Source organism: Takifugu rubripes, chromosome 17, assembly GCF_901000725.2.
Source record: "Takifugu rubripes chromosome 17, fTakRub1.2, whole genome shotgun sequence".
Classification (NCBI taxonomy): domain Eukaryota; kingdom Metazoa; phylum Chordata; class Actinopteri; order Tetraodontiformes; family Tetraodontidae; genus Takifugu; species Takifugu rubripes.
In genome coordinates this window covers 2,388,656-2,402,134 of record NC_042301.1, presented here as the reverse complement: position 1 = coordinate 2,402,134, position 13,479 = coordinate 2,388,656, and the positions used below count along the sequence as shown (strand labels likewise).

Sequence of the window (13,479 nt, the reverse complement as noted above, 5' to 3'; positions counted from 1 at the left end):
CGCTAATTAAGTCCGTTTAACGATCAGCTCACACAGCCACAGCCTCCATTAAAGCACCCAGCTGGAGAATCCCACACTCCAGACCCAGACTCTGCTGATGTGGCTTCCTTCCTTAAAGCTTATTGTCAGTAATTCTGTAGTTCCAGTTATTATCCTAGACATAATTACAGTGATCCCTCGTTTATCGCGGGAGTTGCGTTCCAAAAATAACACGCGAAAAGTGAAATCCGTGAAGTAGTCAGCTTCATTTTTTTTATTATTTTACAATGCAATACTGAACTATAGAATGAAACCAAAAATCAAAACCTGTTTTAAAGCCCAAAATTTGTTTAAAACAATAATTTTAATCTAGTAATACAAGGTTGGAAACATTGTCACTGGCGTATTTCCCAGTCCCAGCTGTGCCTCTGCGTCCTGACTCCGCTCCGCTGGAGCGTCTGTTTCTACTGAAGGCGCAGGAGTCTTTCTCCGAGAGAAGAACATTGTTATGGGCAGTTGTTGGCGCTCTTTCTTTTTCTGAGCAAGAAGATTTTTATAAACGGATATGCCACCTTCGATTATATTTGAGAACTGCAATGAACGACTCGCAAAAAAAAATCCGTGAAGCAGCGAAGCCGTGAAAGATGAAACGCGATATAGCGAGGGATCACTGTACTATATTTAGAGGGTCGTCTAATTATTAGGTTAATATCTTAGTTCTGCTGCTAGAGACCGAGGCTGCCGGGGTCCAGAAACAGGATCACCTGACAGGCCTCTGTCACCCCACTGGGTCATGCTCCCCTCTCCTCTCCCCTCCCCTCCCCTCCCCTCTCCTCTCCTCTCCTCTCCTCTCCTCTCCTCTCCTCTCCTCTCCTCTCCTCTCCTCTCCTCTCCTCTCCTCTCCTCTCCTCTCCTCCCTCTCCTCTCCTCTCCTCTCCTCTCCTCTCCTCTCCCTCCTCTCCCCTCTATTCTCCTCTCCTCTCCCCTGCCCTCCCCTCTCCTCTCCTCTCCTCTCTCCCTCCTCTCCCTCTATTCTCCTCTCCTCTCCTCCCCTCTCTCCCTCTCCTCTATTCTCCTCTCCTCTCCTCTCCCCTCCCCTCTCCTCTCCTCTCCTCTCCCCTCCTCTCCTCTCCACCCCTCTCCTCTCCTCTCCTCTCCCCTCTCCTCTCCTCTCCGCTCCTCTCCTCTCCTCCCCTCCCCTCTATTCTCCTCTCCCCTCTATTCTCCTCTCCTCCCCTCTCTCCCTCTCCTCTATTCTCCTCTCCTCTCCCCTCCCCTCTCCTCTCCTCTCCTCTCCGCTCCTCTCCTCTCCTCTCCTCTCCCTTCCCTCTCCTCTCCACCCCTCCCCTCTCCTCTCCTCTCCTCTCCTCTCCTCTCCTCTCCTCTCCTCTCCTCTCCCTTCCCTCTCCTCTCCACCCCTCTCCTCTCCTCTCCCCTCCCCTCTCCTCTCCTCTCCTCTCCTCTCCTCTCCTCTCCTCTCCTCTCCTCTCCTCTCCCCTCCCCTCCCCTCCCCTCTCCTCTCCTCTCCTCTCCTCTCCTCTCCTCTCCTCTCCCTTCCCTCTCCTCTCCACCCCTCTCCTCTCCTCTCCCCTCCCCTCCCCTCCCCTCCCCTCCCCTCTCCTCTCCTCTCCTCTCCTCTCCTCTCCTCTCCCCTCCCCTCCCCTCCCCTCTCCTCTCCTCTCCTCTCCTCTCCTCTCCGCTCCTCTCCACCAAGTAGATCAGTGATGTTATTTCTTGTGTAGTGTCTCTGCTTCTCCCCTCTCTCTCCTATTTATCAACAGGTACCACCTTTATTGCTGTATGCTGGCCTGCCGACCTCCGACCCCACTGACCCACTCTACTCTCATACCAGCAGCTTGTATTATTAATGTATTTCTATTAATGTATTTCTGCCTACTCTCTTCCTGTCCTCTCGGCTGTGCTTCAGCTCTGCCTGAACAGTTAGTCCATGTGTGTTTGTCGTAGCGTTGCTTTAAATTGTCAGCCATTATTTGAAAAATGTAAAGAAAACATTAAATAGGTAAATAACATAACTACAGAAGGTATTTTTTGAAATGAAAATCTTCAGTTTAGCTATAAAGACCAACAGAAGAATAGGTATTATTTTTTCCCTCTGGTTTACAAAGGGCAGAAAATATGTTTACTTGTTTGGACGTAAATACTAAGACCATTTTAAAAAGGTGTCATTATGCGATATTATATGTGGTGTCAAAAGAGGATATGCGGGTGTTTGAAATATTACTTCTTCTGAAAGCTGACAAAAAAATGAATTCTTTGAACATTTCACACGGCGCCCATGAAGGCTCATCACACATTGCTTGACTTTTAGCTAAAACCAGTGTCCATTGAATGTGACGCTCCAGATACGGAGCCGAGTTTTTGTAGTCGATGATCAATTCACGTACAGGTCTGTCACTTTTGGAGGGAGGCCACCGTTCAAAGGTCGTGTGTGTGACTGGAGTCCTGCTAGACGCAAAACGCAGCACACGGAATACTAATAGCATCCGGGATTATGATGATGGGATTAAACGTGTCGGCTCATAGCCGGGAGGACTGATGCTGCGCTGCGAGGCGCCCTGACCTGTTCTCCATCATGACCTGTTCAATCAGGTGACATTTGAAGTCTCATCCCTCCATGTGAAAGTTAAACATCTGTGTAAACAGGTTAATTCATCATGTTTATCGGTGTTGGTTCAGCTTGAACTTGGGTGGATTTTAACTTGTTCTTATTGGGAGTGAGTCCATTACAGAGGGGATTGGAAGGAAGCAAGAAGAACCGCTTCATGAAGCTCCCCTACCTGTTCTTCTTTGGTATACAACTGGAAGCACTCGTCCAGGGTGCAGCTATGCTGCTGCAGGTGCTGCTGCTGCTGATTCCTCACGCTCTCCGCATCCTTCACCACCTCCTCCTGGATGTTGCCAAACAGACTGGTGGACAAACACGTACATCAGGGAGAAGTTTTAGGGTTTTTTTCCCCCCCACACAAAAGACAACAGGGTCTCGCTCGGCAGCTGGCATGCCTGCGTGGATGAAATGGGAAAAAAAACGCTCACCATTCTTTCGTCTTGTTCTCCCACTCGATAACAAGCTTCGTGTGTGGAGGCCCCCCTGTGCCGCAGAGTTTGAGAGCTCTACAACGCAGCAAGAGGGAAAACTGTAAAATCAACTGGAAATCTTTTCCTCCGCGTTTGGTCCCCTCCCCCCATATAAATAAGCTCCTTCAAAAGCTTCTATCTGTGACCTTCAATGGAGCTCAGACAACAGGTTTTCCCCTCAGACCCAGACAGGAAACAGGTCGCTGACTCGGCAAGATTCGCCACTCTTTGGTGGTGTCACACTACAAGAGGTAAAGACGCTTGTTCTGCGATCTGAAAACTCCAAATCGGGCTAAATTCACACAGTGTGACCTCAGCATTTAATTAAAATACTAAATTCTCATGACTCTCATGCTCACTAGGGGGCGCCCACTTCAATTTCTTTGCCACCAGCATTGTTTCGGTCCTCCTTACACTCAAACCTTTAATCAAAAGTAGTCTGGTTTAAAAAAACTAGCAGCCGCACACTGCAGCAGTGCTGCAGATCGGCCTCATTATGGCCCAGATGGTTCAAGTTGATGATCACGGATTAACATATGGAGCGTGCACAACGTGTACGTGTGCCGGCTGGAGTGCGCAGGCGTTTGGTTTTGCCTGCTCGCCTTGTACCTGTCTACTGCAGGGTGGTGCAGCGGTCTGCTGTCCTGTGGAGACAGATAGCTGTAGGCTGCCGATCCACCGACCACTCTGATCCGAAACAGCTTCCCGGCGTTCTGCAGGGAAGACAAAGACAGACTGACTTTCAGCCAGCAGTTTGGGGACGGCGGGTTAAAACCCAGTTCTGTGCAGTCAGGCACGACTGTTATCGGGGGTCATTTTTACTCTCATTTCCCCTCGTTTTGTAGCTTTTTCTTTCTTCATCCCACCTGTCCCCTCTCTCAGGACCTTTCAAGAACACACTGCGTGGGCCAGGCGTACAGACATGGCTGTGAATGTGGCAGCAACCTCACTGAGGTCACAACTGTGGCGGCAGAGACCATCAGCGGTGCAAAAGGTCTGAGAGTCAGGCTGGAAAGCGACAAAGATGTCCGCAGGTGGAACACAGAGCCTCCAAACACCGCCCATACTGTAGAAAACAAGCAGTTCCTAGTGTGCAAAGCTGATGCACACACCATGTAAAATAAAAATAACCCGAAACATTCCTGTGTAAGATGCAAAAGGAGGGCTTGAGTTATAGCAGACTGTAGATAAGTCGCAGCCTTATTTTCCACCAGGATCTAAGAACATTAAGTATGTAAGGAGGTAAATGTCACCGGGGCTCCACAGTCATTTTTACCCAGAACTTTGATCAATTGGCGCTTCAATTTTTATCCCCAGTGTTACCAAAGCTCCCAGTGAGCGGTGTACACCATTGTACTTTGCATTGGACAGCATGCCAGAGGTCTCAGGAATAAAAACCTTCTTATAAAAAGTTATTGATATATTTCTCCTCCAGAACGAAGCTGTTACGTGTATATTAATGCTTTGATCGAATTAATAGATACAAGAGTTCAGTCTGAGAGTCAAAGACCTTTTTAGAGAAGAAAAAACATGTGAAGGTTAAATGACTCAGAAGGATTATTGAAGAATCAGTACGCAATAAGTGGACGCTTTTCTCAAATCGGTTTTCCTCTTATAGCGTCGGGCGTCTCGTTCTGCCCGAGATCACTTCAAATTCTGCTCATCACCACAGCAACTCGGTGCTCAAGTTGCACATATGTGGAGCCTTGCTGAACCCATTCCACCAGGGTCCACCTGTCTTTGTGGTGCCAAAACACTGGACTCCCTCCAATCTCAGTGACTTTTGGTATCTTAAGAAAGTCAACCAAGACATCAGTGAAAACTGGTCAACCTCAAATTTCTGGGAGCCTTTTCATCTGTGCAACAATATAAACACCAACAACAGAAAAACACTGGACTGCAACTGTTCTGTTAACCTTCAGCAGCTCTGTTTGACCATTAGGAGCCCGACGCCCCTGCAGAGGTGGCAGCATTCTGTTGCACTTCACAAGAAGGATGGATTTAGGGCAATTTTAAGGTGGAAACAGCAAAACTCTCAAGCCTTTAAGCTTGGTTCTATCGGACCTTTATAAAAATCAGGCTCTCCTCTAAAGTTAGGAAATAACAGTGGAATTAGTGGGGTGAGCTTCATAAAGCAGAAAAGTGAAAATTGTCAAAAATACAGCAGCTCATTGTGACAAGCGTGAACACGTAACAGGAAAACATCTCCTCTCATCATGCGGGGCGGAAATGGACAGAACATCCACTCAGTATTTAGGCTGACAACGCTGGTCATCGTTTTTAATGGATTCAGGGCGCCCTCTGCTGTACACATTGTGTAATGTCAAAAAACCAAAACACCCCGAACATATTTTCTGCTTGCAATAATACATTCAAATAAATAAACAAAATTATGGGATGTCCACATATCCGCTTGAGGGTTGTTGATTGTGTGAATCCAAACACTAATACACAAATTCTACCGTTACATTATTATCTTTAATGAATGAATTCACAGTACAGTCTGGCTATAAAAATCAAGAAAAGGCCCACAAATGATGCAAGAAGAGAGCAAAACCGCAGCAATAATTCCCGCAAATCTGCTACCAAACTGAAAGGTCTTTATCTTCAACAACAGCAAATCCTACAATTATCGACTCAGCGCGCTAAAGAGGAAATCTGCTTTGTTGTCTCAGCAGAGCAACAACGTCAATTAGAAATTATCATTGCAATCACAGCGGCGAGTTCCTGCGAGCCTTTTCAAGCCCTTCGCAGCTACATAGCTTTTATTCAGTACGTATGCTCAGGTGTTTTTTTACAACACTCTCAAGCTTAAACAGACAATTTACAAACCGAACCCTGAACGCAGACTTAAGTCATGAGAGGAATCCTGTTGTTACTGGAGTGAAGCACCTGCTCTGGTCTTTGGTGGGGAGCGTGATTACCTGAGCCTGAGACCCATTCAGCATGAGATAATACAGCTTGCTGAGAATGCTCTGCTGCAGCTGCTCCCAGGAGATGTTCCTGTCCTCGTGCATCAGAAATGGAGGTCCAAACCTGGCGAGGTGGGGAGAGGAGGAGGAGAGGAGAGGAGAGGAGAGGAGAGGAGAGGAGAGGAGAGGAGAGGAGAGGAGAGGGAGAGGGAGAGGGAGAGGGAGAGGAGAGGAGAGGAGAGGGAGAGGAGAGGAGAGGAGAGGGAAGGAGAGAGAAGAGGGGAGGACGGGAGGAGAGAGGAGAGGAGAGGAGAGAGGAGGGGGGAGGAGAGGAGAGGAGGGGAGGAGAGGAGAGGAGGAGAGGGGAGGAGAGGAGGAGAGGGGAGGAGAGAGGAGGGCGAGGAGAGAAGAGAGGGGAGGAGAGGAGAGGAGATGAGGGGAGGAGAGGAGTTTTAAAGCTTACAGGTGACAGTTAAATCTGATTTGCTATAACATTGTTACATAGAATTTTTTGGGTTTTTTTTAAGAATGATGCCAAATTGCCAGCACGCTTCTTGGAGGAACCACACACACACACACACACACACACACACACACACACACACACACACACACACACACAGACACACACACAGCTCACCTGACAGCCTGCTGACCACCTCCTGCAGTGTTACAGATGAGGAGGAGGACCTTGGAGGAGCCTCCCTGGTTGAGGTAGTCAGAGGAGAGGGTGCCAGACGGCGGCAACCTCTGACCCTCGGGTGAGGCCGTAGAGCTGTAGGGGGTGGAGGGGAGGCTGTGGTGATGCCCTGAGCAGATGGGAGGGAGGCCAACGGTTAATGATGCAAATGAAACAACTGATTTGGATTCACATCCAAAGAGAGACGGGTTTTATATCTTAATCACTTATTAACAAAAGACTTTGGGAATTAAATGAGTCTGCTTATTCTCTTTTTTCAAAAAAGAGAGTAAGCAGACCGATATCGCAGCGCGTTAAAGGTCAGATATTTACAGTATCAAGAAATACAGAGCGAAAAGAACCTTTGGTATTTACAGCTAATTCTGTGGACGTGTGAGTCCAGCTGCAAGGTGGCATTTAAACAGCGTCGCCTCACAGAAGAACTCCGGCGTGAAGCAGCCTTTAATGCCCCCTGAAAACATTCCATTACGCCGGGACTGCCCTTTGATTCTTATGCACCCCGAGGAGACACACACACACGCACGCACACACACGCACACACACACACACACACAGACACACAGACACACACACACACACAGAGAAGATCAAGCAGTTCCTACAGATTTGTTGGTTGCACGTCTGTGACCCTCCAGCTGCACCACATCCTCAAGGTGCTGTCTCAGAGGAGCTGCCACGTCAGTCAATCAATCAATCAATCAATCAATCAATCAGTCAATCAGTCAATCAATCAATCAGTTGGTATTGATACACTGTCTGTTACAATCAAAATTGCCTCGAGGTGCTTTCCAGAATCCCAGGGCCTGACCCAAATAAGCAACAGTGGCAGAAATAAACCTCCCCTTTAACAGGAAGAAACCTTGAGCAGGACCAGACTCAAATAGGGGCGGAGCTTCCTCCAGTCTGATAAGAGCTTCCCTAAAGTGGGCCCGGAGACCAGTATTTCCCCAAGCAGCGTTGGCTGAACCACGTCAGGCGTCTCACATTTCCTGAACGGTGCCCATTCGTTGGCACGCTTCCGCCTCGGGAACGAGGAACGGTTGCAGTTACAGCCTTTAATTGAGCTCTTCTTAAAAAATGTGTGACCTCTGACCTCACACCAAGCAAATCATTTCAATCATTCTGCAAGAAAAAAAGAACGTAACATCAAAAGAAGTTCCAGACGGATACTGAGACAAACTGACACTCCTCCCAAGTGGCCCACGGAGTGACCCCTGCCAGTACAATTCCCCACACCTGACTAAAAATACCCCGGGGGCAGGGGGATTAGACGAATTAGAGTCTGGAGCAGCAAACCGCCATCTGACCACAAGTGGCCCCGTTGACAACCAAACACCTGAGCTTTCAGCCCGCAGCGAAGTAGCAGATTAAACAGCGAGGAGGGCGGAGGGAGGGGGGGGGGGGTGACTTCTCATACTTCCACCACAACACAAGATGTGAAACCAAGACAAAAACGGGCTGCGTCGCTCCTCAGACAGCCCACCCAGTCACCTGTTTCAATACGCTCTCCTAAACCCAGTTTCCTCTGGTTATGTGGAATGATGAAACTTCCTGCAGGGAGGGGGGGGGGGGACCGTTCCCCAAGGAACGTTCCAGAAATCTGTTTTTCCGCGCCGAGGCTGCTTCAGGCTGCTGGGAGGTTTGCATTTGCTGGGTAAACTGATGTGAAAGCTCAGGTAACAGTAGGTTTCTATATGTCACCCACTGCAGAGAGATTACTCAATCATCTCTCACACTATTACTGCTGTTCTCCCCTCTAACACACTCGTGCACTGACACATCACACACCTCCACCCTCCATCTACGGAGAGCTCTCAGGGGTTAATGGGATCCATCAGCACCAGGCTTCTGAGGCTGCTCATGCTGTCTGATGACAGCCCATCCAGGCTCAATTCCCTAATAGTTTTCATCTAAAAACAACCAAAAAAACCTTTTCCACACCCTTTAAGAGGAAGTGGTCTGCATTTCTCCTGTCTTTCTCCCATGATTTCAAAAACTCTCACAGAAATTTGCAATTATCTTGGGGGGAAAAAAATGTGTTTATTTATTTTATTCATTTTCAAGGACAGAAAGTCACTCAGATTTGTGGACGGAAGCGCGCCTGGGATCTTTCCAAGCAGGAATTCTCTCGTGGCGCACTGTTATTAAGCGGGATCCCTCCATTTATGTGCAAATAGCGATTGATTTTTCTGTTTTCCTTCATGGGAGCTCCTCTTTTCTCTAAATGAAATCTCTCTGCGGCGTCTGGGAGTGATTCCAGCTTGATATCTATGGCTACCAATGAAGTCTGGGGATGTTTAAGTCATGATAACAACAGAGAGGGCTGTTTCAGGAGGGGGCTCATTCTGACACACTATTATAGTGACCAGTTTGGCATTGATCCACATTAATGGCTCTAAAGCACCAATGCCAAGTCAGCATTTGCCTCTTCCTACTCATGTTCTCTATTCCAGCTTTGCTAAAAACATTTGAATACCTGAGAATGAATCAGCGCAGCCGTGCAGTTCTCCCTCCCAACACTTGGGGCAGCATTTATTTTACAGGGAATATGCAAGAGAAGCAACGTTTTGGCATGGAAACGTCCGTTATGAGTGGGGGAAAATGGTGGGCTGAACAATATGCAGCCAAGATGCTTAAAAAAAAAAGGTTTGAAACCTGCAAAGTCCCCACGCTGACAGAAAAATGACACAGGTGTTGCACAAACATCATTTTCAGGCTCAAAAGACAAGGGGGGAGGGATGATGATGAAGCCGCGACTCCACTTCCAACCTCCGCGTGGTGATAATCTGCTGTCGTCTGCTGGTGCTGAAGCACCCAACGCTCTCTGGCTGCGAGACTGTTTTCCTCCCCGCGTGCTGCCGTGTCCTCTCAGCTGTGTTGCACCTGTTGCTTACTGTCCTCAACGACACAAAGGCCGTCTCTCGATAAGCACACTCGTCCCTACTTGCACTCTTGTGTGCTTGTGAAACGCCACCAGTCGCCAGCCATGTACTGCTCCAGCTCTTGAGCATGAGATCCCTGGATGTCTACTTGCTCCGCCCATTTTGTCAGGTATGCGCGAGACTTGCGTGGCTAGCTAGCAATAGTGCAACACTTTTCACCTCGGCCAGAGACGGCAGCAGCAATGCATCTACTTCATGTACAGTTAACAACGGGGCTCTTTAAGATTCTTTGCTGCATTTGGTTCAATGTCATGAAACTTTATTGACCTTTTGAACACACCTTAGTTCAGCCCCTCTCCCAACTAGCTCTAAATTCTGTATGCCAGTTTTCCAGGAATGGACAATAGACCTCAGTTTAATACCTGATTAAGACATTAGGAGAATTTTAAGGATTAAGGATTAGTAGAATCCCTACAGCTCTGCAGAGATGTGGTACATGCATGCCCTTAACATATACATTATTCTGACACTAGCAAACAGAGGTTTATGCATGTATGCTAAAGCAGTTGTCCTTTGGAGGAAGCTCTGGAAACAAACCCGGTTGGGTTTAGCCCAAATTAGTAATGCAAAGTCTCAACATCTGATCCAGATTTGTTTTTCTAAAAAAGGCAACACCATGGAGGATGGCGCCCAACTCCACAAACCCAGAAAATGTAGTTAACACCTTTAACGATGCCATGACCACGGAGAGAGACGGCGCCGCATTTCATCTTCAATTAAACCTCGAGGAAGAAAACCGCTGAAAACGAACGCCGGCGTGTCGCTATATGCAACATTTGTATGAATCTCATTGAATGGAAGTCACATTTACCAGTGAGATTAAGTGTGATTCAGGGAGAGAAAGAGAGAGAGACAAAGAAGGACAGAGAGAGAGAGAGATATTGCTCTTTAGGCCGATATTCATGAGCCTCTCAAGGGTAATTCATTAGCTCATTTGGTGCCTGCGTGCGTGCACGTGCACGTGTGTGTGTGCTCTCATCCCTCACATCGCAGGGGTCTTTCGCGTGTGCTCCCTCGGTACTGTAACACTGTTGAAGTGACAGTATTGTTTCCCCTTAAAACGGTGAAGACTCTTCATTTTTCATGAGCACTTTGTGCACACATGTGAATTATGAATATCAATCGTCTTCAGGAGTAACAGAACGAGTCGGGAAGGCTTCATTTTTGAGAAGGCTGATGCCTAAAACAGCCTGAAGAGAATAATCTGAGGTCATTTAAACTCTCAATGAACACACGAGTCAGTGGAACTTCGTTCAGACACGTCAGGTTAAGGCAAAAAAGGCTTTTGCCTTAGATATTAGACTACGGATGCTTCTTTCTTTTGTCCCTCTGTTATAAAGATTTGGAAGGACTCGGGCTGTTTTCACTCTGCCATTAAGGTTTCCTGAGTAAACGAGTTCTAATACGTGCTACATGGTCAGGAGCGTAACGATCAATTATCACAAGCAACGGGAGGATATTTGGGGGAAATCGGGCCCTTTTATCTGGTCCCCGTGACTTTCAAAGGTCATTTTTGAGGGTTTGTATACGTGTGTGTGCATAAAAATGGCATGAAAAGGATATTCTGTGGTAAGAGTGACAAAAACACTGAGAAAAGTCGAAATGAAATTAGCCCAACTATGTCTGACATTGACTATATTCTCTGGCTTTTTGAGCAGTTTCTCCAAAAGAAATAATTAAAATAACAGACATTTTAATTGAAAAGGAACCGCGCACGGTTAACATGTGGCCGCAGCACCCCCGAGGATGGAGCTCTTACCTGAGTGTGAAGAGGCGGAGCTTCCATGGCTGTGGAGGGGAGGAGCCTGAAAGGCGTACACCACGTCGCTGTCGGCGATGGCCGTCAGGTCGTCTTCGTCGGAGAAGGACCGCTGAAACCCCGAAGAGTACAACTCTGCCAGGATGACCTGCAGAGGGGGCCAAACGAAGAATAAAAGCTCCCAAACCAGGAAAAACAAAGGTGTTTTTTCATGCTTTCCCCCCTTTTGAAACATCCTCTGCACAAACATGCACGGCCAGAAACCAGAAACTCCTCCGAATGCTCTCACGCTATCTGGTGGGTGTGACATTCTCAGAGTTCTCCATGTTCTCCTAATCGGATCAGTCATGCAGTGGTTTGCCCGAGTGTGCACGGACTCACGTGCCCCTTGCTGCTGCGAGCTTTGTTTGACCACACAGCACCTCAGAAACAGCGCGGAGGCGCGCTGATACAACAGAAGGTTTTATCGTTTGGTTTTGGGAGGTGGCTGGTAGAGCTCTTCAGGTGCTCGTTAGCTTAAATACTGAAAGTAAAGTGGTTGCCAGGTATAAGGTCTCCAATAAGTCTGACCTAACTGATGCTGGAAGGTTTTCCCGTGACTTTACGCCCAGAATACAGGCGTGACGCAGAGCCGTGTTTGGCTATATAAGCGCGTATAAGCACCTGATTTGATGAGATGCTCCCCTCCTCTGCCACCATGCTCCTCAGGTTGGACACAGACCCAAAGAGAGGCACAGCCAGCCCCACCCTCAGGTACCTCTGACCCTTTGTGTTGAACACCAGCGTCACACACATGGACCTGTGGGGTAAACAGTTCTCGTTTTAGGAGGACAACCGACACCTCCCCTGGTTCTCTCTACGCATTCATCAGGGTGAGAGGAGGCTGAGCAGCAGCGAAGGAGCCCAGCAGATTTTATTGACATGACGGGATGGTCAGAGCCGAGATGCTAACGGGCGAGAGTGGTGCGGAGAGATGCTGCAGAGGAATTAGAAACAGAGACGTTATCTTAAAATGTCTGAAGGTAGAAAAATTATTTCCTCATTAAAGAAATGCTATCTGTCGCAAAGAGCTGTGTAATTTTATCTATTAATTACACTTGTTGCTGCTAATTACACACCAACGCTGCTTGGGGAAATACTGGTCTCCGGGCCCACTTTAGGGAAGCTCTTATCAGACTGGAGGAAGCTGAAACACTGAATGGAACGAGTGCAGATTAGCTAGCGTGCACTCCTAAGGCGCCGCGCGTGAATTGATGGACAAGCCTCACACAAGTGACTGCACAGTAAAATCCGACACAACACGATGAGACGACGCAGCACAAACCCCAACCCTGACCCGTCTAGAGCTCAGACCTCGGACGCCGGGGGGGGGGGGTTTCAGGTATCCTGTTGGGGGAGCTGCAGCGGGACAATGAGAAGGTGCAGGACAGCAGCATCTGCATGCCTGAAGATGGGATGTTTCCAGTGGTTCAGTTAATGTAACCTTTTCCCCAGGTGATTATCCGCGCTCGTCACAGCCATGCGTCCAGCTCCTGAATCTGCCTTTGTAATCACAATTAAAAAAAGACGTCTGCTGCACTTCTTCTCCCTTTTTTCTTGTTTTTCACCATATGTCCGACAGTCTGCTGACGCGCAGCTTCTGGTGTGGTTAAAAATGAAAGCAACACAAAAAGTGTTTGCTCAGGGACCGACGGCCCAACATTCATCACCGCAGGACAGACTTCTGCCCTCCTCATCCTACAGCGAGTGTCCTGAACAATCACAGCCATGTTAGCGATGCGTCTCCAGCGGGTATCGGCCATGAAACGGGCTGAATAAAGGCCTCGTTCTGCTGGTCGGCCACGTGAACGCGCTTCCTACGCAGATGGGGGTCGTCATTTATGCATTTATGACCCGGTTCTTTGTCTATTTTAAATTGCGAGCCAATGAAACGACCTCACCTTTTCCCAAGAAGACGATAAAAGTCACATTGACGCCATACGAAGCTCCGCAGTCGCAGAAACATAAATTGGCCTTAAGCACGTCTTTAATTCAACTAAATTTGATGAGCAGCATTTCCAAGCTGTGTGAAACTGGTGCCAGAATGACCAG

At 48.1% G+C, this 13,479-nt stretch overlaps 1 protein-coding gene across 2 annotated transcripts in view; it reads right to left on the bottom strand.

Moving 5' to 3' along the window:
• The window catches only part of usp43a (ubiquitin specific peptidase 43a), a 39,148-nt gene that overhangs the window by 6,270 nt on the left and 19,399 nt on the right, over positions 1-13,479 (bottom strand). For both annotated transcript variants that reach the window (XR_003891614.1, XM_011612368.2), the window contains exons 5-11: positions 12,052-12,187; positions 11,389-11,536; positions 6,628-6,796; positions 6,000-6,111; positions 3,685-3,788; positions 3,034-3,111; positions 2,778-2,907 (exon numbers count right to left, since the gene is read on the bottom strand). Coding sequence is in view for 1 of the 2 variants with exons in the window: in XM_011612368.2 (XP_011610670.2) it covers positions 2,778-2,907; positions 3,034-3,111; positions 3,685-3,788; positions 6,000-6,111; positions 6,628-6,796; positions 11,389-11,536; positions 12,052-12,187 (877 nt within the window). In the remaining variant the exon portion in view is untranslated. The remainder of the gene's footprint in view (positions 1-2,777; positions 2,908-3,033; positions 3,112-3,684; positions 3,789-5,999; positions 6,112-6,627; positions 6,797-11,388; positions 11,537-12,051; positions 12,188-13,479) is intronic.